The sequence below is a fragment of the Penicillium arizonense genome (assembly GCF_001773325.1).
Source record: "Penicillium arizonense strain CBS 141311 chromosome Unknown PENARI_contig012, whole genome shotgun sequence".
In the NCBI taxonomy this organism is placed as follows: domain Eukaryota; kingdom Fungi; phylum Ascomycota; class Eurotiomycetes; order Eurotiales; family Aspergillaceae; genus Penicillium; species Penicillium arizonense.
In genome coordinates this window covers 704,749-728,985 of record NW_019173289.1, presented here as the reverse complement: position 1 = coordinate 728,985, position 24,237 = coordinate 704,749, and the positions used below count along the sequence as shown (strand labels likewise).

The 24,237-nt window shown below is 48.9% G+C and overlaps 7 protein-coding genes across 7 annotated transcripts; 2 read left to right on the top strand and 5 right to left on the bottom strand.

The window, feature by feature from the left end:
* Positions 1 to 1,241: 1,241 nt before the first annotated feature.
* sar1 (Arf family GTPase SAR1) lies at positions 1,242 to 2,546 on the bottom strand (the record flags this gene model as incomplete). The annotated part of the gene is made up of 5 exons (XM_022632920.1): positions 1,242 to 1,282; positions 1,443 to 1,742; positions 1,865 to 1,970; positions 2,125 to 2,228; positions 2,528 to 2,546. 5 exons carry the CDS (start codon positions 2,544 to 2,546, stop codon positions 1,242 to 1,244), a joined length of 570 nt encoding a protein of 189 aa, XP_022487270.1.
* Positions 2,547 to 3,361: 815 nt separating this feature from the next.
* PENARI_c012G11835 (DUF2457 domain-containing protein) lies at positions 3,362 to 5,569 on the bottom strand (the record flags this gene model as incomplete). Its single annotated transcript, XM_022633067.1, has 1 exon — positions 3,362 to 5,569. One exon carries the CDS (start codon positions 5,567 to 5,569, stop codon positions 3,362 to 3,364), a length of 2,208 nt encoding a protein of 735 aa, XP_022487093.1.
* A 6,545-nt stretch (positions 5,570 to 12,114) lies between these two features.
* Positions 12,115 to 12,732, bottom strand: PENARI_c012G04912 (uncharacterized protein; the record flags this gene model as incomplete). Its single annotated transcript, XM_022632897.1, has 2 exons — positions 12,115 to 12,504; positions 12,655 to 12,732. 2 exons carry the CDS (start codon positions 12,730 to 12,732, stop codon positions 12,115 to 12,117), a joined length of 468 nt encoding a protein of 155 aa, XP_022487285.1.
* An 86-nt stretch (positions 12,733 to 12,818) lies between these two features.
* On the bottom strand, positions 12,819 to 14,513 carry PENARI_c012G01443 (putative isoamyl alcohol oxidase; the record flags this gene model as incomplete). The annotated part of the gene is made up of 1 exon (XM_022632810.1): positions 12,819 to 14,513. One exon carries the CDS (start codon positions 14,511 to 14,513, stop codon positions 12,819 to 12,821), a length of 1,695 nt encoding a protein of 564 aa, XP_022487107.1.
* Positions 14,514 to 15,118: 605 nt separating this feature from the next.
* PENARI_c012G02709 (uncharacterized protein) lies at positions 15,119 to 16,423 on the top strand (the record flags this gene model as incomplete). Its single annotated transcript, XM_022632844.1, has 4 exons — positions 15,119 to 15,442; positions 15,510 to 15,889; positions 15,945 to 16,009; positions 16,059 to 16,423. 4 exons carry the CDS (start codon positions 15,119 to 15,121, stop codon positions 16,421 to 16,423), a joined length of 1,134 nt encoding a protein of 377 aa, XP_022487287.1.
* A 375-nt stretch (positions 16,424 to 16,798) lies between these two features.
* Positions 16,799 to 19,915, bottom strand: sha1 (putative calmodulin-binding protein Sha1; the record flags this gene model as incomplete). Its single annotated transcript, XM_022632957.1, has 2 exons — positions 16,799 to 17,172; positions 17,230 to 19,915. The coding sequence occupies 2 exons, from the start codon at positions 19,913 to 19,915 to the stop codon at positions 16,799 to 16,801; spliced, it is 3,060 nt and encodes a 1,019-aa protein (XP_022487116.1).
* Positions 19,916 to 22,373: 2,458 nt separating this feature from the next.
* On the top strand, positions 22,374 to 24,008 carry PENARI_c012G08024 (glycoside hydrolase family 71 protein; the record flags this gene model as incomplete). Its single annotated transcript, XM_022632980.1, has 1 exon — positions 22,374 to 24,008. One exon carries the CDS (start codon positions 22,374 to 22,376, stop codon positions 24,006 to 24,008), a length of 1,635 nt encoding a protein of 544 aa, XP_022487085.1.
* Positions 24,009 to 24,237: the final 229 nt, after the last annotated feature.

Genomic DNA, 24,237 nt, shown 5'->3' with positions numbered 1-24,237 from the left:
CCAATCTTTGTCTCAACATATCTCTCCCATCACAACCCCCGGGCTCTCCCAGTGCGACATGCGAACAAAAAACCAGTCTCCATCATTTCCTGACCTGATCCACCGCGACCTCTGTACTTCCGGAGCGGAGTTCAAATGCTTATTTCTTCCGTCTTTTTCGAGTTTCATTTTCGAGTTCTCCTTCTCTGTTCTTGTTTCTAACCCACCTGAACTGGAATGTTTTTCACTTTCGGCATGCAACGGAGAAGGGAGGGGAACTGGATTGATTATCTTTCTCCTTTCTTTTTATTTTCTCTCTCGACTTCCTTATTTGTGTCCGTGTCTCTTTACCGCATGTGTGCTTTGGTTTTCTCCTCATTATTTCGAATTCTATTCGTCTATCTCATCCTTCTCGTCTAGTTTACGCGAGGCCGATTAAGTCTGTCTCTACCGTAGTGCTAGTCTTGATTTTTGTGTTTGCCAGTTCCAGCTTGGTTCTGCGCCACAGCGAGAGCTACTCTTTCTCAGCAGGACAGAGAGAATAGGGAATTGTTCATGTGTTTCCAGCGGGACGTCACTGGAGTGGGTTTCTGCTTTTTTTCTTATTTTTTGGCCGGGGAAGGGTAGTAGGTCTAGGTTGTTCTTCAATCGAAATGACAGTTCCAAGATACTTTCGTCTATTTCCCGTTCTATACTTCCGATAGTTATGTCAATGAAATCTTTGAATCCGTTCATACTTGACTAGTAGATAACCGATGAATTGAACCTCATACCTCATACCTCATCCTCGAGCACGTTATACCTTATCCCCTATAACACAAGCTACACTCCACCCTACAAACCCAAAACTAAAAGATAAATCAAGTCTTTGAACTATAGGAACAAAAAAACGGCTAGCTAGCTGACCAAGCGCGAAAAAAAAGCAATAAAAGCATACATATCAAGACGTAGCATCGGCCGAAAAAGCGAGACATGTATGTGATGTAGACAAACCGGTCAATGTCAATGCCAAGGCTGAGTGGCGCATAGCAAAGCGAAGCGAAGCAAAGCAAGCTTGAACATTGGCATTGGACCGGTGTGCTTTTCAGATGTGGGAATTTGAATTGGATCGGACTGGGGAGAAGTTGTGGGGGTGGGAAGGGGAGGGAGGGATGTCCAAAACGCTTGTATGTCATTTCATCAAGTTTGAACAGGGTAGGAATGGTAGGGTTGATGGAGTGTTGTTGAGAGATCGCAAGAGTGGGTTTGGCCTGATGGCTCGATTAGACGTATTGGGACAACCATCTGATACCCTCGCCGTATCCTGCAAAAAGGTAAAAAAATAGGTTAGCCATGATCAAAGAAATAGGCTTCGGACTCCGGGAGGAGATGGGATATCCGCGCGCGATTGTAGCTAACGGGATATACCTCCGCAGTGCGACAAACCGAACTCAGATCGGAGATAGACTTCAACAATAACTCACCTTGTCTCATGACAACACTGCACATGAACACCTCGATAGGCCGGATACCCTCGAGAGGAACCTTGCCCTTGCCAGTAGTCTGGTACAGACCAAGCTGGTGACGGAGCTCATCCTCGCTGACGGCATCGGGGTGGTCGATTTTGTTTCCGAGGACGAGGAAGGGGACCTTGGAGAGCTCCTCCATGGCGAGGAGGGCGTCGAGCTCGACCTTGGATTCGGGGAAGCGCTCGTAGTCCTTGGCGTCGACTAGAAAGACGATGCCGCTGACTTCGGGGAAGTAGTCCTTCCAGAGACGGCGGGCTAGATGGGAGATTGGTTGTTAGTTTCGTTGTGCTTGTTGTAGATTTATAGGTTGCTTGCGCATATCATGGGTGTTCTTTTGATATCTTGTTGATCTTGTTGGAAGAGAGGGGTTCACTCACCCTGCTGGTGACCACCCAGGTCGAAGGTGGTGAAGCGGTTGTTGCCGATGGCAAGCTCCTCAGAAGTAGGGTGTGCGGTAGGCTGAAGGACGGCGACACGGTCATTCTAGTGATTCCAGTTCCTGTTAGCAATCAGATCCATACTGCATCCATCCAGTCCCCAGTCCTCAATCCCCGTTCTTTCCATCCAAGCGCAAGATCCGAAAATTCAAGGTCTCGACATCAATACCCAAGAAGAATCCCACCTCCAATCCACTCACCTTCAACATGTGCAGCAGTGTCGTTTTGCCAGCATTATCAAGACCGAGGAAAAGAAGCTTAGCATGCTTGTTCAACAGACCAAGCGAAGCAAGAACATCGTAAACTGCAAAAGAATCAAAAAAAATCAGCTCTCTGCAGTAGAACAATCCCCAACACCTCACACGATCACAAGCAACCCGGGAAGCAAAGCCGCGGCCCAACCGGCGCAACAGCCAGCCATGACCCGAGACCGAGAACACTTATCAGCACCTCACCCAGCTCAAACAAACAGCACAGAACAGAGGACATATCCCAACAGAAACCATTTAAACCGCTGGCGGGTATGCAGTCGCAGTCTCCGCACGTGCTATGAAGTCGGGTGTGGTGCGGTGCGGTGGTGGTGGTATCGGGAAGGGAACTTACACCAGTTGATGATCCACATAGTGAGAAGCCGAAGTCAGAGATGAATCGAGTAGAAACAGGCGACAGGGCACAGAACCACAGATTTGATCAGTGAATGGGGAGAGGTGGATGGATGGTGGATGGGGGTAGGTCAAAGAAGACAGGTTTGATGTTGTTTTCGGGGTCGGGTTGTGGCCTCAGGCAGGAAGCGGAATCGCCGCGAGAAGGTAAAAAGTGCCCCAAGGTCGGACGGACTGTGTGGGTTTGGACCTATCTTAGGTTTATATTGGTATTTGTTGGGGTATTAGGTGTTATTATATTTATCTTGGGTTGCTGGTGTTCTATCGCAGACATCTGCTTGTTATCATCATTGCTACCATTGGTCTACTCTTCTACTATGGCTCCAAGGTATATCTCGAATATTTCATATTCACTCTCATCAACTGATGGATCTCTTTATTCACAATGCAGCAAATTCAAGGGGGTATATGCACCATAGCCATGCAAAAGACCAAAGAAAGCGTCCTCCAACAAGTCCAAGGACAAGCAAAAGAAGAGAGAGAGAAGAGGAAAGGTATAGATATACTTCCGACAGAAAATGCAAAGAGAGAATCACCTCCGTGTAGGAATTAAAAGCAAAAAGGATATAAGTGAGAAAAAAAGAAAGACCTCTTGTGTGGATAACACGAAGCAGGCAAGGTAATATGTAAAGCGAAAGGCACTCGGATCGCTAACCGAGCAGGGTGAGCAAAGAGACCCCAAACCAAAAATAGAAAGGAAGGTTAAATGTAGATATGTACAGTTCGTAAACGGGAGTGTGGAACTTTCTTTGCAAGTTCCATGAGGAATGGAAACCTAAACGGATAGGACGAGCTGGGCGTCTTGACCGACGCCATAAGCTCTGCACCTCTCAGCAGCTTCGAGGCCAAGCTCCTTCATCCGTTCGGCTCCTTTGCCCGGGACTGGGCGTTTGCCCATCTGCTCTTTGGCAGCTTTGCGGCAGTGTTGGCGCCAGAACTTTTCTTTGCGTTTCTGGCGCTTTTTCTCAAGACCTTCGACAATGTCGACAGGGCCTCGAGTGTGTAGTTCGCGAGTACGAGAGTGTTCGCGCTCAGGGGAGTCGGTCAAGGGTAAGATTCCTTGCCAGCGGTGGTCCTTATCCATATCGGTGAAGAAAGGATTAGGGGTGCGTGGAAGAGACTTTGTGCGGACCAGGGGACGTCGCTGAACCAGGTGGCTGATGTTGAGACCTTCGGGAGATTCGACCACAGGCATATGCTCTGCGAATTCCCACTTCGCCGGGGTAGGAGACTTGGCTCGCACACGAGGAGGGGGAGACTTGAGACGCTTTGGAGAGGTGCGGCCAGCTCGACGAGGAGGCGGGGACATCAGACGCTTGGGGGACCGAAGAGGGGACGGGTTACGGGCATCTCCTTCTGGGCGTCCTCTCGTTTCCTCACGGTGAGTCGCAACAGGAAGGTCGGAGATATCATCGTCAGAGCGGTCAATGTCCTCGTTGTCCTCGGGGTCGCTGGTAGGGAAACTAGGGTCGATGTCTTGAGGAATAGGAATTTGCTTCGAGAGACGGCGTTGTTCCAGGCAGGATTTGTAGGCGGCTTCCAGGGGACGGTCCTCGTCGAGAGTTCCACAGACGAAGTCGGTACTATCAGGCAGGTTGGGAGTTCTCGGGCGAATCTTGATGCTCTTGGTTTTTGAAGAACGACGAGCGTTGAGTCTTTGAACGGGGGCAGGAAGCCAGCTGGAGTGATCATCCGTCATGGAGTCAAAGGAGATGTTCGAGGCGCGGCGTTCCATAGCGGCGGGGCGGGTTTCTCTTGGTTGGGTAGTAGGTTGAATTGTAGGCTCCGGAATAGCAAGCGATGGAGCCCAGAACTCATAGTCTGAGCCATCATCGTCGCTCTCATCCGACTCCGCAAATCCAGCCTCGTTGTCCGACTCGTTACCGTCGTCGGAAGAAAAGTCGTGCACCGTTGAGTCATCATCTGCGATGTCCTCCGCATCTTCTTCCTCCTCGAGAGCCTCTTCCTCTGCCTGTTCACCAAGGCGTCGGATGGCAATTTCCTTCTTCATGCAGTCGTTCAAAGTGATCTTTTCTGTATACGTAGGTTCCTTGATCACCCACTCATCGTCTTCTTCCAAGGAGCTAGCAAACTCATGGAAGCGAGTAGCTTCTGATTCTTCAAACTTTCCCAGTCCACTGGTCGGGACACCTGTGCGAATGGTGGATCCAGAAGCGGACTCTTCCGTAGGAGTTTGCTTGGGTGACTTCTCGATGGAGGACTTGCGAGCAGCAGGAGCAGGGGAGCCGCGGCAACGTGACCGGAGGATGTTCTTGCGAGCTGGAGAACGGGTTCTCTGGCTGATAGTCTCACGTCCCGGGCACACAAAAGTCAGGGTCGTCCGGCGCTTGATCTCCTGGATTGGGGCCTCCTCCTCGGGACCCTCTTTCGGTGGCGGAAGTGTTTGTGACCCAGAGGGTGATACGGGTGTTTTCGGCTGGTCATCTGTCTTACGGCCACATGCGAAGCTAATGCAACGCTTGCGGCCTAGGTTGGCTTCTACAGTCGTCTCACTGGAGTCAACGACCTTGACTTTTGGTGTCAAATCCTTCCTTTCCATCATTGCTGCCTTTCCCATCATTTGAGGAGGTAAAGGCGGGCTGGGTGTGTTGGAGAGAGACGGGCTAGTGAGGCCACCATCGCTAGTGAGTTCGGCTGTGGAGATGCCACTGAGGTTGCTGTGAGGGTAGGATCGGTACATGTAGGAGTCGTGCATAGAGGTGTGAGGGTCGGTGGGGGACATTTCGGGGCTGCTCTTCAGTGCGCGCGTGAGCAGAGATTCCTTCCGCTCCACGCGTGGCCGCGCAAAGACGATCTGGTCGGAGTTCATGTGGGTGGCGTGCATGATGTGATCGGGGGGTTCATCGACGTCCTCGGCCATTTCGGCCTCTTCGTGGGCCGGAGTGGTGGACGAGTTTGATGAAAGGAGCATCTTCAAAAGGTTGTGAAAAGAAAACGATCTTTCGCCGCGAGTCTGTGCCATTTTTCAAAGGAGAAAAAAGTAAGGTGTTCCGTATCGAAACCGGAGGGAGAGGCGAAGCGGTAGGCGTAGACTCGAGTCGAAGGTGACAGTGAAAATTGTTGCTTGATAGACCAAGTATGAAGTCTTTCAACCAACAGATGCTCTGATATCGATCACAGGTATATGAATCGACCCAGAGGGCAGCACAAGAAGTCCCGTGAGAGGACGCTTGTCATGATATAAAACGCATGGCTAGAGTAGGGGGATAATCGAGTCGAATGTGGGATATTCGCCAAGATCGATAATTGTCCGTGTTCAAGAATGGGCTCAAAGTTGAGGCTAGATCCGAACGCCCAGATTCAGGCCCGTGCTGCGTAGAAAAAGCAAGAATGTGGAAGAGTTGAAATAGGGAGTGGAGAGGGAGAAAAGAAGGGGTAAAAAAGATGGGGGGAGAGGTTCAAAATAAAGAAGCATAAGAGTAGAAAGTGCAGGGAGGGGAGAGAAGTGGGAGTGACGATACGGCAGTCCGGCACTGTCGCTTTCGGCCTAGCGCGGCGATTTTTTTAATTTCCTTTTGGTCATCTTACCGTATTGGTAATGGGGTAATTTTCCGTAAAATCCCGAGAAAGATATTCATTGCCACTGCGCCAAGTACTTTAGATATTCCAGTTACAAATACTTAATAAAAGCAGCAATTCTATAGCACTATTAACAATGCAATACCAATAGCGATGCCAATAGCAATAGCGTGAATGAAACAAAAGACAAGCCAAGGTTTCATTTCGAGGGTCAATCCGTAGTGTAGTGGAGCTGGTCTATGAGGGATTTTGTGCTGCTTAGGCTAAACCGGTTCAGGGCCTTTCACCCTCACATTAGACCAATACTTCTAGTGACAGCTATATCCACTCACGAACCATCGGTGAACGGAGAAAATTCTGAACACACAGCGAATTACAGCGACCCTATAGCAAAACATGAAAACGTTGAAATACACGTAGCAATTATAATACCCCTTACTATTACCTATGTACTCTTAACATGCAGGCAAGGTTTGATCGCCACGAGGTAAGTATTGTCATTTTCCCGTCAGAGTGGCCATTCACAGTAGCCAAGCACGGTATTCCCCTGTATGATTTGCCGATTGGGGTGCCTGAACACAGCGGAGCCCTGAACTTGCCCTAAAGCTAGGAAATTTGCTAAAATGTCTCGAAACTATAAACGCGCTGTGCGCGCTAAGTTCGCTGATTATTAGATTATTAGCTTGGCGGGTTTCGATCCCCCAAGTCATACCTGAATGCTTGGTATTCCTTTCTCTCCTAATGCGGCCGTGACGTAGAGTTACATCTCTAACAGTCACCCTGAATCAATATCCCCCATGACTGAACTCTATCGGAGCTTCTCGGGTGGAGTATACACTGCGTTGTATATGCAGTATCCACATCATGATCCGCAAGAAGTCTCTTGGCTTCTTTCAGTTTTATCTTGGTATACATGCACAGATGTATAAACATAGAAACAGAATTGCAGTTCATCGCCAACCTATGCCAAGTCCAAAGGCAGTCGCATTAGCTGGTAGGGATGCCAAGCTCTCCCTTTGCTGGGCCATACTTCAATGTAGGATTGTTTCGTCATTCAAAGAGGCGAAGCGATGATCGCAGAGTGTTGGGTATACATATACAATGCCTCTTCACCGATCAACCCTGTACAATGAGTTGTTAAACAGGCAGCCTTGTTTATCTTTCGATCATCATAAAGGTCATCTCCACAGTAAACCCAAAAAAATGCAAATAAAAACCCCCAAAACCATTCGATATCTGACCCGATGACTCAACACTACATCGGGGCATACACAGAGCCCACATTAAAAAAGCACGAGAAGCGGTCAGCCGCGATCGGGATCAGCCCTAGAATAGCGAACAGCTGATTCAAGGTTGTATAGTTGTATAGTAATCCGGACAATAACCAAAAGAGAAACAAAATACCAATACCAAAAGGCCCAAGAGTCTCGCAAGACCAGGCCAGGAAATAATCAACAGCCCAACAGCCCATCATTTCCCAAACCAACGAGTAGGGCTCTACCTAAAATATGTACATGTAAATGCAGCAGCCAGTTGAGATCTCGACAAGCTTCGCGAATCCAAGGAGATCCCCCCACACTGCATCTGTGCGAGCAAGCATGGCCCCTGTAGCAAAAGTCCAAGCTCAGTGGCGTGGATGTATACGAATGCACTCTCGAGCCCTTTCCTGGACAGCTTTGACACGACGGTTAAGGAGAGCTTGGAATAGCGAGAAGAAGCTTGTTAGCAATGCAACGGGTAGTGTATGAGTGTATGGGCGCATTGATGCAATTGGCATTGACATTTGACATTGACTATACGGAGTACTGTAACTATGGATTCGCATTCGGATCGGAGCTCCTGTTTGAGATAGTAAGTACAGTATCCGATCACGAAATCGCTTTACGTACTGTATCTATACCTACCCAACGGATCTATACTATACATGTAACAGGGACGGGAAGAGCAGCGGGCTAAGCAAAGCGATTCGCCCACACAATGTTGTATACTATTCCAGTTTGCTTTGTTGCTTCCTGGGAGTTTCGCAGCCGGGCGCAAAGAACACCGTCGAATCGCTTACGAGTACGTAAATAATGTACTCCAGGTGTACTAATGCAAGAGTATGGGACAGCAAAAATTCCCGCGCTGACGAGCGACATCGCAGACGGGATAGGACGGCTTGGCCGCCCCTCACGAAAAAGCTGGGCTTTCACTTTTCTCCTTCCGCACGCCTAAAATTGGTCACAATGGGCTCTGCCAATCCTGGGCGCGAATGTTGGCCATGCGGTTGGATTGGGGAATGTCCTTGATACTTTACGGTCAATCTCTCCGCCGATCTCTGTGGATTATGTACTGTATATAGGGCAAATAACGAGGATTTATTCCAGAGACAAGGTATCTGGAAGGAATAAAATGCAGATTGTATAGTTGCACTGTGGCAAGGGTGGACACTTCAATCGTGGCCGTCACTCAATTGATCATTGACAACTGATCCGACCCGCCGTTCTCCATCCTCTCGTTCTTGCATACGATGTATGGAGTACTCCATACCTGTACACGTCAATGTATACAAATGGAGCTGCCAAGGACTGTAGCGCAATAAGGTGTGAACTGTGCAGGTGGAGACCGGACTCCGGGCAGATGGCACGAGCGGGATCTCTAAGACATGCCTGAACGGGATACACAAAGGATTGACCGGGAGCACCACCTGGGGAAGTGGAGGGAAGTAAGAGTTGAGATTGGACAACTGTCGCTGCACGCTGCAATGCAAACTGCGCGGTAAGCGGTAAATAAGGGGGCTAAAAGGCTGAATTGGAGGATTTACCTCTACAGTAGCGTCTAGTAAAGTATGAGGCATTTTAAGTCCCGCTACTGCAACCTGCGCCAAATACAGTAAAGCTAAGACGGGATGTTTGTTACTGTAAAGTTCTTCTCTTCTTTCATGTTCTATTTTAATTGCTTGATCTTTGATTTGCATTGCTTTCTCTTCCTCTCCGAATGTCCGTTTTATCAATTGGTCTGTGCTGGCTTTGAGTCCTTTATACCCCAGGTCTTTACCTTCAAAAACGAGACCAGAATTGGCAAAGAATGCCAAGTCCCTCATCTCGGAACTGAGAGGATAAGTTACACGTACGAATATAAGCAGATCTCTTTGTGAATGGGGTGATACAATACCTCGCCAAGCCAAAGCTGTGCATTCACCATCTCGGAGCTGGCAGATCAATAATCTACCCGGCAGTGCAGACAGGAAGAGGGAAACTCAATGATCAACGGAGACAAGAGAGGAATGCTTGGCACCAGCGCGAGGGTGAACGCACCCGCCAAGATCTCGGCGGTCTTCAGAATGCGCCCGGTACGACTTCGAACTGGAATCTGGTGTCTGTGCCACTCTGGAGAACCTGTCAACGGTATTTCTGGGGTCACAAGAGTATGGAGATGAAGCAAGGCAGGCATCTAGACTCCACAAAAGGGGAGTATCGTGACCGATACAGAGCTGCGAAATGCAAGATGCGAGAATAGCTTCAGGTCACCCCTTTTATTTTCTCTTGGCATTGTCTACACCCTTTTTCGCAGATAACAAAACAGTCCATGATAGGGGCTCCCTCTCTCGCCAAGCATCCGTCCTACATATTGAGTCTCAAATCAATCTTCAGGCTCGGCGGTGCTGAGTATGGAGGCGTGCCAAGGGCGATCATGGGCGATCATGCGAGGCGCAGGAAGGCCTTGGCGAGTATTCAAACTGGTCTATTTGGGTTGCTATTGTTGCCAAGCGGTTGCACAGAGTGACAAGGTTAGGGGGTTCGACGGGTTATAGTTTTGGCCCTTTGACTCGGTCCGGTCCGATGAGATGTGTATACCACACAGCCCCCGGCTTTATCTGGATGCCTTGGAAGAACAGTTCAATTCGGACTGTCCGATCGACATCCCTGCAGCCATCAGCCATGTCACTGGGGTTCTACGATCCCTCCGGCGTGTAGTCAAACACTAACCTGAATAATTATAGAAACATACTAGGACTTGGCACACGCCATAAGACTGTCGCCTTCTCATCCTAGTCAATCCACGTCAGATATGCTCAATACGTTACGTGTATAGTCATAGCCTCAAGAGGAAGTCCTCGGACGATTACTGTCTGTGCATTATTTCACCCCGATTTCAATACTTTACTTACGTCCAAGCCGACTTCCAAAATCTTCTGGAAGTTGATCGACATCAACCCCTCTCTCCGCACAGGTAACACTCTGGTCATCGGGTGTCCTTTAACTTGCCAATGAAGATGCCGTTCAGCAACATGGGCTCTCTGCCATGGGACACAGGCCGAGGACACGGAGATATAGTACCAGGTGAACGTGCCACAACAAGCGACTGATACACGAAACTCTGTCGGTCGCAAAAGAGTGTCATCAGCCGCTGAGCACATCCCATGCCCCAAGGACCCCTCGCAGCGTTAACTCAAACGTTACCCATAATGTAAATAACGTGAACAACTCGGTCGGAAAGCCCTACAATACAAGTCCAAACAAAATCCGTCGACCGCAGCATTGTAATATAGACAGTGATATCATTTCTAAAACGATAGGCACAGATGGCAGGGATAGCTGAAACACGTTTCGAATCCATATCCAGAGACGTAGATTCCATAGGTAAAGAGACGATGTCCATCGCAATCACCCAAACCACAAACACTCGAAGATCATCGACAGAAATGGCAGCTACAGTAGACGAATCCCGGCCTACGTAATCGCGCCAGGTGCTTGTCATTCGTCGCCAATCCCGCCAATCCCGCCAATCCCCTGCTTATGACGACTGTCTTTTATGCTGGGGCCTTTGGAAGAGGGGCAGGTAATGGCGGTGTCAGTATAGGGCTTGAAGGGCTGGTTTTGTTTTGTTGGATATATATAGTATGTGGGATGTTTAATCCAGCCACCGAGTAGTGTACGATAGTATACTATACTCTAGTCCAGGGAGATCTCGATGCTGATTCTACCGGTGATGTCACTCCTGTAAATGTCACGTTTTGCATACGCGTTAGTCGTTGCCATGGTAGCCTGTGCTTTGGTTACAATCTGTCTTGGGCACTAGCGGTCCCTCCCGAGATGGGATGATTCCACGTCAGATCGAGGGTTTGACATCTATGACATACAGTAGCATGTACGTCAGCATTTGCCCTGTAGGGGATATGGAGAAATGCGGTGACCAGTGCCATGGGGATGTAAACTTCTATTGGAAGTAGCGTGGTGGGTTTCATGTTCGAAGATGATCGTTCTGCGGTATGATGCTATACCTGCAGTCAGAAGGATAGAGATGTATGAGGCATTTCGGCGCTGAGGTCATAAGGCAGGATGATGGATTTGAAGCTCAGTTATTGGCACCACTTTTTGCTTCTGATTTGGTGGTTTGAGTTGGATACGAGGTGTGGTTGTCGGTGCATTTCTTCCTGAATTGGCAACCCGGACCTTGTATTCGGATGTCATTGTTGATCTTCGTTTACATTGAATGTATTTGCATTGCAAGATATACTGTAACTGTTCTGATGGTTTCTATCCCACGCTGGTATTTGATATCGCGTGGGTTCCTGGAATACTCTGTTACACAAACCATGTGTTGGGGATGATCGTTCCTTACTATGGTTGTATGAGATTATTTCTATCCTCTCATGGAGCTAGATATTCCCCTAATCTCCAGCCTACATCCCCAAAAGGCAGATATATCCCCCTTAGAGTATTCTTCTGATATTCATATGCTCAAAGGAGAACGGGGTTGATATCAAACATTCAGTAGGTAGGTATGCTTCCAAGCCTTGAGCTCAAAGGCATGGAAAAGCACCCTTAAGGAGACTTGAACAAGGAAGGAAACTCTGAGATCGAGAGGGTATAGCTTTAATTCCAGGCAAGAAAGCAACTCCACTCAAAGAGAAGCAAAAGTTGCAACCAGGACGGGATAGTTACAAGAGAGGACTACATGCCTCAAACAAATTATATACCAAGAAAAAAAAGCAAAAACGATCCCTTATTTCCATTTCCCAGCATCTTCAACCCCCTTAGCAACCCGCTTCGCGCCATCCTCAAGTCCAGTAGTCGCACTACCAAGCATATTTCCAACCGGCTCGCCAGTACTTCCCGTCGCGCCGGTGATGGTATCCCCAATACCCCGACCTGCAGTGCCAGTTACTCCGCCAAGCGTGCGAGTAACTCCACCGACTGTGTTTCCAAGTGTGGAGGTCACGAACTTGGCTGCGCCCGTGACGCCTTTGTCTTGAGAGGAAGTGTCGATCGGCATGGTAGATTTCTTTGCGTGTGGATCGAGAGGAGAGGAGAGGATTTGATCAAGAGACGTTTGGTTCAGATTTTGGACAGAGGATGAAATGGAGTAGATGGCTGTGATTGTAGAAATGAAGAGCTAATGGGCCAAAAGATGTGGTTATATTGGTGCGCCCTATGATGTCATTGTTTGGGAGTTGCCCACCTGGGCAGGTGTGATGGCTGTGGCGGAATCATATAGATACGTCGAAGTAATGGATAAAATCTTGAGCTGACGCAGGATTCATACGCCACTCTGGGCGAGTGACAACAATTCGGGGAATGGCAAAGTCTGTACTGTTGATATCGCAGTGAACCAAAACCGCATTGCGGTTGTTCAGTCTAGTTATATGGTACGTATGTACATGGTGTAAAGTCTATATGGTACATCAAATGGGCAAAGAGATTCCAGAATCAGAGAAGAGCAGCATAGGAGGAATCAGCAACCTGCGACTCCTTCCAGCCAACACACTTCCAGCAACTCAACAAACCGAAGGGATCATACTTCTTCTTAATGCTCACCAGCTTCTCATAATTGTCACCCCACCACGACTCGATCCAGTCGATCGTGAACAGATTTGCCTCATTGCTGTACGCACCACCGCCAGGCGTGATGCCCTCAATAATGGCAGTCGTGTTCTGAATGGACTGGATTGTCTTCTTGCGCGTGGGAACGGTGCTGTTCCACGCCCAGGAAGCCCCAGAGCCCAACTCCCAGATAGCATCACGCCAGGCGGGAGCGGCACTAGTGGAGCCTTCGGTGTAGTTGTACAACACCGGTCCGACAACAGGGATGTACGGCGTTTGGCCCAGTGACTGGATGGTTTCAAAGAAGCTCATGAGGTCTGAGCGGCCCTTGGCCGTCTCGAAGACGGAGCGGGAGATCAGACGGCTTCCGGGGAAGCGAGTGACGCCGACGGCGACGGAGCTGGTCTTGACATATTTATCATAGAAAGAATACCAGGAGGTGAACTCCTCAATGGTGGCGGAGCCGCCGTTTGCTCTCGCGTACGCAATAACGCTTGCTAGGGAGGCCTCGGCTTGGTCGACAGAGAGCAAGGGAGAGACGTTGACGAGGGTGTTACCGGTGATGTGGCCACCCCATCCTTCCTGACTCCATTTGAGGGTGTTGTTGACAATGATCTCCATGAATGGGAGCATGTTGGTGGAGTTGGCGGGGAACTTGATATTGGCAGAGACGAAGCGGATAGCAGGCTCGACGCGGTGGGTGCTTTCGAGGACTACGCCAAAGGTTCCGCCGCCACCACCGCGGAGGGCCCAGAAAAGGTCGGGGTTCTGGAATTCGTTGGCGGTGCGGTAGACCCCGTCAGGGGTGACGACCTTGTACTCAAGGACACGGTCAACACCGAGACCGTACACGGGACTCAAGATGGAGTGGCCACCGTTTTGGACCCAGCCGCCTGAGACACCGACGGTGCTTGAGTAGCCACCCAGGATGGTGACGCTGTGCTCCTGCGCAAATGCATACGCCTCGTCGAAGTTGACACCGGCACCTACAGTGATAGCGTTGTATCGAGCGGTGTTTTTGGAGCCACTGGGAGTGAAGCTCGGACTATAATGCATAGATCGCAGGTTGCGGGTCCAAAGGGATAGCGTGTCACGTCCACTGCTGCGGGTGAGATAGTCATGGCCACTGTTTTTGATGACGAGCTGCTTGCCAGAGCAGTTGGAGAACTTGAAAGCTTCAATCACATCCCTCGGGCTCTGTACTTCGAGATAGTGAGAGGGTAGGTTGCCCTGACGGCAGTCGGCATCTGCGTACGCCAGGGGGTCCGTGGGGTCGCTGCTGTCAAGGAGGCACTGATCGGTGGGATCGGATGCCCACATCTCATCCTGATTGTTCATATAGCCACTGGGAGAGTTGGTCCGCAGCCATGGGTCCGAGTAGTTCGCCTGAATGACGGCGCAGGCGGCATCATCGCGAGCCACCGGGTTGCCATTGTAGCTGGAGAAGCAGGGTAAGGAGAAAGGAGTGAGAGGCTGGACATGTCCTCCAACGGTTGCATTGAAGTTATCCAAAGTGCATTGCTTTGCAACGGTATAGCTTACTAAGGCCAACAGGGCCACCCCGGACAACTTAAGCACCATACTTGGCGATGGTGAATGAAAGATCACAAAGGCGCAATTGTTCCGAATTTGAAACGGAAAGCTCAATTAAACAGCGAGAATTCTCTAACCTTGGTCTAGGAGACACTAAGAGAAACTAAACTTCATCAAGATGGGGGCCAATATCTTCAGAGTTGGGATTTGAGCTGGTTTAGGCAAGTGACCGCCGAATGTCTTATATGATTGGCTGCTGGATTAAACCACACTTAACCTGTGAGACTAATGCATTATATCTCTCTCGGCGTTTGGGCGCAAAAGGATTTGGTATGTTCCACTCCGAAATAGGTCGAATGGGTGAAACAGAATTTTCCCGGTGACCTCAGCATCCAAACCGAACCCCAAAGGAGCCAAGTTTGTCTGCTCACCATTGGATCTACCACGACCGATGGTTACATGGTAAAATGCCGATCATCCTGTTCGTCGAGAAGGCCCGGTCTCGGACTTTTAGAGTTCTTCTTGCGCGCAAAGCTTGAGTTTGCATTAATATATACGAGTGTGATAATATCATGACCCCTTTAATCTAGCCCTCGGTCTTGGGTCTCGGATCTCAGAGATTAGATGTTTTTCTATCTTTCTCATTCCGAAGAATGGCGAACAAGGTGCATGCATATTGGAAAAATGTCCTCACTATTGTGCCGATCGTTGGGGCTGCGGTGGCGACCATCATCTACCTGTTACGCCTCTACTGCAGGCGGCTGAAGTCCCTAGGGCTTCTGCTGGAAGATTATCTAATGGGTGCCGGTTTGATTATTTCTTACTGTGCTACAGCTTTTGTGATAGACAGTGAGCATTTCCCCCCTTCCTCTCGCCGGGATATTAAGATTAAGATCCTAACTATCAAAGCCGCCTTCAATGGCGTCGGTCTGCCGGTCGCATCGCTCCCCAAACAGGAACGGATGCGCATTCAATTTGTATGTCTTGACCTACCCGACTACGACCTTGAGACGAGTATGGGAAATCTAACAATATCTTGCGCAGGGATCTTGGATGATACAGAAGTTCTGGGCCCCGTCAATGGCCTTCGTTAAGATCTCGATCGTCGTCTTTATTAAACGTCTCTTCGGCTCCATCCGTGCATACACCATTATTTCCTACTGCCTGATGGTATTCATCACCCTATGGGCCATCACTGCGCTGCTGGTCAATACCTTCCAATGCACACCGGTGCAATACTACTACAATAAAGACTTGGACGGACACTGCATGAAGGGACAAGTTCAATTCTTCCAGACCATGGGATCGATTGCATTGATTGAAGACGTTATCATTCTCTGTCTTCCTCTTCCTGTGTTCTGGAACTTGAAGATCAACGCTCGGCAAAAGATCGCGTTAATGATCGTGTTTTCTCTCGGTGGACTGTAAAGCCCCCCTCCACATAACAAAAAGCCCCTCCCTTTTACTGACAGTTGGCAGCGTCTGTATATTCAGTCTAATGCGCCTTATTGAATTCCGCAATTTTCAAGTCACCGATCTTGCCTGTGAGTTCACATTCCAGCGCATATTAGGAACGCAGCTAATATCAAGCAGCATCTAGCGCCAAAGAATCCATCTGGACTTGCCTCGAACTCGATGTGGCTATCATTTGCGGCTCTCTCCCACTCCTCAATCCACTCGTGCAAGGCCTTCGCAGTACTACCAAGAGTGGCACCTCGAAATATAACTCGCAGCCCTACGCCGGATCCAGCCACCACCTACAGTCAATGCGGGGAAAGAAAACCGGTTTTCGAGAGCTTGATAGTGATCAAGCGGCGTCAACGATATCAAAGGGGGCTAATGCCATGGCTTCGACAAGTCGGGAGAGCACCGATATGGAGAGTAATAGGCAAGACGTGGATGGGACGTCCGATATGGGGAGTATGGATCCGGTGATTCATCTCAAGGATCCACTATAGATGACTTGCAAAATATATGTATAATAATACCTTTCCGCTTGAAGAAGTATTACCTGTTTTATAAGCATTATAATCCTGGTTCACGGCAATAACGTCCTGAACCCCGTTTCATACGCGATGGGACCCCATGGGACGGACTATGATGGGACCGTAAACTGTGCAAACATAGGGTTGCATAAGTTACATAGAGAGGAGTAGATAGGATAGTATACAACAAAACTCGTTCATGTTCAGGTATGTACTCGCTCAAATCATCTGCCTACCCATAACAGGCAGGTGATAAAAAAATGAATCACGGTAAGAATACATCAAATGATGGTAAGAAACGCTCCAGGGGTATCGATAAAAAGAAGACTAAAGGAAAGTAAAGCTCGTTCAGAGCCGACGAAGGCCCCGAAGCCCGAGGCTCTGGCGACCAGAAAACTTGCGCAAAGCCTTGCGTTGCAGGGTCTGCTCTCGCTGCTTGTGGGATTTGATCTCCCGCCACCACCGGGTGATGACCTCTGCTGCCCCCAATATCTCCGTCCGGCCTTGAACAACGGCAGCACAGTTCTCTGCGAGATCTCGAGCGACCTCACGCCGGTGCTGCATTTTCCTTGCCATGTGGAAGCGCCAGGCGCGTTGGATGGCTGTGGCGGCTCGGGCACGCTTGGATGCGGAAAGCATGCGGGAGCAGAGGAACGCCAGCGCCGCAAGGGTCGTATCGCAGTTCAGGATGTGCGATGTTGTACCTGGGGCAACAAGGCATGCTAATAAACGACGTTAGTATCAGCCCGGTAACAGAAGTATGGCACCAATTTGCTTACCAAATTGCGAGCTGCACCCCAATTGCTTGAGACGCGACTCCAACGACATGGAGCTGAAACGGAGATTTGTTTTATCACTTTCGCTGATACCCCCAACAATGTATGGTTCGTATTCGTCCATGATGCTCCCATAGACCTTTCCATTCGCGAAGCTTGTGGTCAGGTTGTTTACACGAAGTCCTTGCAGGGCTGCTAGAATGCCTGCCCATTGCTGTAGAAGGTCTGAATGTTCGTCACCAAGTGATTCCTTATCCAAGAACCAAGCTTCGTCTTTGACTGCTTCATAGCCAAGCTGGGTAACAGCCTTGTGCTTGAGGCGGGTAATTTCCTTGCGGACATCATCCCAGTCAACGAGGCCTGGAAGCCCCCATTTGCTGAGTAAAGCCCACAGCAGGGCGATGGTCTTTTCGCGGTAGCCAAGCACAATGTCCTCAGCCTGAATGTTATCAAGAACCGCGGCCGCACCCTTCTGGGAGGCCAGAGCTCCGAGGACAAGGCGGACATTGAAGATCTTGACTGCATGGCTCACACAAGGGAATTTCAAATGCTGAGACAGAGGCAAGTCGGGTTGGCCCTCGGTCAGTGAAAAGACTTCGCCTGTAGGCAGAGATACCTGAGTAGATGCATCTGGGTCAGATTGCAGATGCTGTGGTAAGAGGAGAAGAAGCTCGACAATACGAGCCAGCCGCACGCCATCTCGGAAATCGACGGCCATGGTGTTGATCTTGTAATTGTACTCTTGCAACTGATGCTGCTTGTGAGATAATCGGCAGTTCAGGTGGGCAAGCAGCCTATTAATATCACCACAAGATGGAATCAGTAGGCGCAACAAAGCTCGGAAGACATCGGCGGAAGATTTGAAGTCAGAAGAGGGCTGAAAGAGCCGGCGAGGAAAAGTAGCCCCAAGACACTCTTTGCCTTTGTCCAACAGGGCAACAAGCATGATGCTTCGCAGAACAACGCGGTGGTAAATCTTTGCATTCCCTTCAACCGCACGGTCATTGAAGCTGATTGTGGATTGATCAATATCTTCATTGCGAAGCAAAAATGTTTTCAAGAATTCTTCCACCGTTCTGATGACCATTTTCTTCGAAAATGCGCTTCCTGGACCGTCATTGAGACCATCCACAAGCCAAGTCGAATCGTCGGAGATTTGCCGACCAACGACAGTCTCCAAGGCTGGAACCAATGCACGGAGATCATAAGATTGGATCCAGATATCCAGGAATCTTCTTTTGACACCAAGGTCTTGATGGAGCCGTGTACCTCGAGTGAGGGTTTCCGTGGGGATCCTCAGAGCACCACAAGACAAGGAGCCTTGGAGGCGTTTGTAGAGATCTATAAATGGTTTGGTGTGGTAGATATTGAGCAGGTCAAATCGAAGAGCATTGGCATCGTAGCTGGTCAACTGGGGATCCGAATATTCAAACAGTCCATTGACAAGCTGACCAATTACAGTCTCCTGGTGCGACAGCCAATTGTCCTCGTATAAAGCTGGCTCCGTAATATGTTCTGCAAGCAACGAGAACCGATGGTTCGCTTCCCTGAGCGTGGAATTGATGTGACCAATCCAGAGGTTCTGAGATGACTTAGAGTCACCCAGCCTGTCTGGCAAAGGAGTTGCTCGGGCACCGAGTGGCACTGCACGTCTCACCTGCTCCTTGGGAGCCTTGGCAGCATTTCCTTGTGTTTCACCAAACGCCACTCTTCTCAGTGGCTCTTTTTGTCCCCCTCTGTGCCTGGTTGTTGTTTGATTTGCGGTGGCAACTGTCGTGGATCGAGGTTGTCTGGTTGCGGGGGTTCGGTTTGCAGTGGCGTTTGTCTCTCTGCGCCGAGCGACCCTTGGCTTTGGTGGAATATCATCGGATTTGGCGTCTTTATCCTTAGGGAGCGTAAACTTCCCAGGTGGTAGATTCTCTTTGCCGCCACCGGTTCCAGGGATATCAGGTGCTGTTAAATCCACCTGGGGAACCTTTAAGCTTTGCTGCAGTGGTGCTCGTCGGGCAGACGCCGCCAAAGACTTCCGTGCCTGGCGTTTGGCAATTTGTGACTCAAAGGTATTAATTTCATAGATTTCCGATGTTTGTGACTTGGAAGACCCAGGTTGTTGTTTGAGTGGACTGAAGAGACCCATGAACACGCTGGGGACCGTAGTGTCATCAGGAGGGATGTAGACAGTGTTGCGCCGAACGCCTTTCTTCAGAGGGTCCCCCGCAGATTTTTTGTTTGGGTCCTTGTCACCAAGTATTGTCGAGGATTTGTTCTTATTTCTGGCCCCAACACCTGAAACCTTGGGCTGTGCCAGTATCTCCTCTTTCGTCTCCTGAGTAAAGCTGACGGTTGGGCGAAATCGTTGAGCTGGCTGAGCAAGCAGCGACGACTTGCGGCCTACTGATGACCGGGTGACTTCAGCAGTTCGTCGTCGCTTTTCGCGACCCACAGACGCATCTTCACTTTCTTCGCGGATATGGAATGTTGGTTTTGTCTTATTCGCGCGTCGAGGACGCGTACCCGTCAAAACCGGTGCGCGTACTTCGGTTGTGAACTCGATCTCTCCTGTGTTCTCAAAAAGTGTCTCGTCCAACAGGCTATCAAATGTGTCACTTCCACTATTGGGCTCGCTGAATCTTGCAGACCCCGACTTCCATGGACAGGGGGTCAGAGCTTCATTCAGGAAACCAGACATGGTGCCAAGTTGTCCTTGGAGGCAAAAGTATGTTTTCTTATGGGCACATAGGAATGCGATAGTATGTATTTGCAATGTCTGGCGAGGTATGTAAACTGTGTTTGATGTTCAGAGAAGCGGTGAAGTCAATCAAGGGATCGACTTCAACGGGGGGACGTGATGGTGGGGTTAAATGGGATGTTAACAAGCACCCATATAGACTGTATGTACTGCATGCAAGTCAATCGATCGAGGATCGCGTGCCTGGAACAGTCGAATACTCCAAGATCCGTTGTTGACGTGCAGTTGTCCAGGGCAACTATCGTTATGTCAGCATTGGGGTGGAGCCAAACATCACGTGATATTCTATATTTACACGTGACCTTGGAAGAGTGTTGAAGAAGCCGGGCAGATGCGTCCAGAATAGAGCAAATGGAATATCGAGGTTGCAGGGCAGTGGAAGAGGAAGTTCGTGATTAACCGGGATAGGAGGAAAATCGGAGAAACACAGGATAGTATGAGGTCCGGACTTCTGCCCTAGGGCAGCAGGGCGACCATGCAAACAATTAACCTTCTAGGTTCACATTGTAATCCTCTGTTTGCTTCGATGGTATTATCCCAAGCTTTTGGCTATTCAATTCTCCAATAACCGCCCCCTACCCCCAATGTTGCACTTCACAGTATCTCTAGGTCATGCGGCAGCAGAATATATGATATACATTGCTACTTCAGAGTCTACGTAGAGTTAACAGATAATGCCTTGACTAACTGCCGTGCTCATAGATCCTAGCACCCCGTTTGCCGCAACTGGGCATGATTGTATGCACCGTTCCGTGACAAGGTGCCAGGGGCTCGACACTTTTAACCCAATCTCTTCAGAATGACGACTTGTATATTGGACTTATTCAATGAGATTAAATAGTAGGAACAATGTGAGGACTGATATTCCTAATCTGCTTGACAAGGGCTACAAGAAGAGAGCATCTCTATTAGCTGATCGCAACTCAATTCTGTGACAGGGCACTAAATCATAAACACCACATATATCTTGTGTATCACGCGTTAGTCCCACGGTTTCAGGATATTGTCTAGTATGATCCCGGATTTTCCATGACATAAAGCAGAGTTCAATTCATATGGTGGTTCAACTATGCAACTATCTCCGCAGAATATTTATTTATTATGACAATAGTCAGATTTGAACTTGGGTTTGTCAACTATGGGTGTGATACCTGCGCGCAGTCTTAGGCCTGAAGTTGCACATTAACGGCGGCACGTTTGTCCCATCCAAAACGTGATGCAGTGTCCAGCTAGCTCCGAATAGACCAAAAGTGTGTCTCTAATGGCGATTTATACCGTCGCTGAGATAGGAGAAAACACAGAGCTTAGTCTATATTGACATGTAGATATACATAGACCATTTACTTTCGACTAGAAGTAGGGAAAGAACATATTGCAGAAACAAAAGATATAAGAAAGGATCTTGTCATACATTGCCTCCAATCAGAATTAAAACATACCAGTCTGTTTGGAAACCAGACCAGAAACAATCAATGTCGGTTACTCACCAATCAAACCTTGGCGCGAGAACAACTCAAGTATGTATGTTGATAAGACGTCTAATCAAGACATCTGATCCTAAACGGGGATACTTCGTCTTTTCTTATCACGTTGGAATTAGACACGTTAAATCCAGACATCCGAAAAAATGGGGAGTATGCACCGATGTACAAAGTTGCCGTGGTGAGTGTAACGTTTCCTTGCCATCACACTAATCTACGGGCACAATGGCGCATATTCCGGATCATCCCATGCCCAGTGCAAAACAATGTTTGTCTTGCCGAATCAGGTCTCTCCGGACCTTCTTGTAACTCGCCTTGTCGAGTAAGGTTACATCCTCTCAAGGAGGTTGGAAGACGGACAGGCTTGGTACTTTGAGACCTTTATGGCTGTAAAATTAGCTTCAGAGATCTCGGATAGTGTGGCATAGATTACAAGATATGAACCTTTGGGATTTAGTATCCGGATACAGAGGGCATTGTGGTAGACATAATTCCCACAGCAGTCTACTGGAACACTCTCAAGAGTTATAACAAGCCATAGTACGTACTACTGTTCCACAGCAGGTATCACCTGCGAGAGTTGGCTTCTCATGCAGCGGTAGGTATATGTACATTAGAATCCTCTCTGAGCTGACTCTTCTGTCTATTTTTTTTTTTTTTCACTTGCGCTAAGTCATCTTCATTGCAGAGGAAAGAGCTTACCCAGTATCATCATGGAGTTGACGAAATTCTCCGTAAAAAGGAATTTGGTCATCCTCTTCCGACTGTTAAGTCTAGCGTCGCAGGCCTCCAGTAAGGCAGTGTTTGCGCATTTTATGGTAAGCATGACTTCTCTTTATGGAAGCATTTCTAACCAGTGAATATCTCATCAGATGGCAAACACTGGAATATATGGATCCTCAGATTGGAGGCAAGACATGTCCCTCGCCAAGGAGGCTCACATCGATGCGTTTGCACTCAACATGGCTTATGGTGTGCAGACAAATGAACAGTCTGTTACAAATGCCTTCACTATGGCAGAAAACCTTGGCTTTCATCTATTTTTCTCTTTTGACTACGCCGGCAATGGAGCTTGGCCAAAGGCACAGGTCATCAGCATGCTGCAGAAATACGCCCCGAGCTCCGCTTATTATCGCCACGATGAGAAACCTTTCGTATCTACATTTGAAGGAACTGAGAACGCCGATGATTGGATTGCGATCAAGAATCAAACTGGCTGTTTCTTCGTCCCCGACTGGTCCTCCGTAGCAGCCAACTCTGCCCTTGAACTCGCAGGAGGCGTCGTTGACGGCTTGTTCTCGTGGGCTGCCTGGCCAACAGATTCTCGACGGATGACCACCTATGTGGATGCCGCATATCTCCAGTGCCTTGGAGATGTTGGGAAGCCATACATGATGCCGGCTTCTCCGTGGTTTTATACTAATATGCCTGGCTACGACAAGAACTTCGTATGCCACGGAGACGACTTGTGGTATGATCGATGGGTGGAGGTTAGCTTCCTCAACCCCGAGTGGGTTGAGATAATTTCTTGGAACGATTACGGCGAGTCGCATTATATCGGACCGCTTAACGAAAAGGGCTATGGAGTATTCACAGCGGGGAAGGCACCATACAACTATGCCCGAGGGATGCCACACGATGGCTGGAGACTACAGCTCCCATATCTTATTGATCTGTACAAGAAAGGAACAGCCTCTGTGACAGAAGAAAGCCTCGTTGTTTGGTATCGGACACAACCTCGGATCTCTTGCGGTGAAGGAAATACCACTGGCTTCACAGCCCAGCTCCAAGTTGAAGAGGATGCTGATACTTGGATTGCGGACAAGTTGTTCTTTTCGGCACTTCTAGCTTCAAATGCTTCAGTCAGGGTGAGTATCGGCGGCGACGAAAAAGATACAAAATGGGAATTTGAACCAGATGGCGGTGTTGGCGTCTACCACGGTAGCTTTGACTACGATTCCAAGCACCTCGGGGAAACTACTGTCACTATTTTACGTAATGGAAAAGAGACTGTATCCGTCAAAGGCCGATCTCTGACCAAGGAATGCACTGGCGACCTCGCCAATCTAAATGCGTGGGTAGGAAGCTCAACATCAGTAAGCACCATAGACTCAGTCTCGCCAGAGCTGTCATTATCCGAGCAAACCTGCATCGAGGGGGCTGGATCATCAAACTTCACAGAGCTATGTGAATTCACCTGCAAATACGGCTATTGTCCACTCGGCACATGCTACTGCACTGCCATGGGTGCTCCCAAAGAGAAACCAAAGGCTACCAAAGACAAAGGCTACCCGAAGAACGGGGATGATAGTTACGAAGGACTGTGCTCTTTTGCATGCTATTATGGATTTTGTCCGAAGAAACTTTGCTCGGAAACCAAGGCCTCATCCACAACAAGCCATCCAGCTCCCACTGCCTGCGGCAAAGGCCACTGCACACATACCGATACCAACAATGGATTACAACGACCTCTTCCTTCCTTTGACGCGCTCTTTGGGCTATATCTCCTTATATTCTCTGTTCTGGTCTTCAATACGTATCAAGGGGAGTGATCCTTTCCAAGGGTATGATGGGCTATAATGTAATCTTAGAGCCGACAACATTACTGATTAAAAGAGACAGTATACAATGCAGAGAATATTTAATTGCTCATTGACAACTCGGAAGAAAAGAAGGGGTTCTGGATAGGGACATGATGTTGTCCTACACACAACACCGGTGATGCCCGTAGACCATTAATTCCCCGACGCCTTCCAAATCCAGCGAGTGTAATTCCCCGAG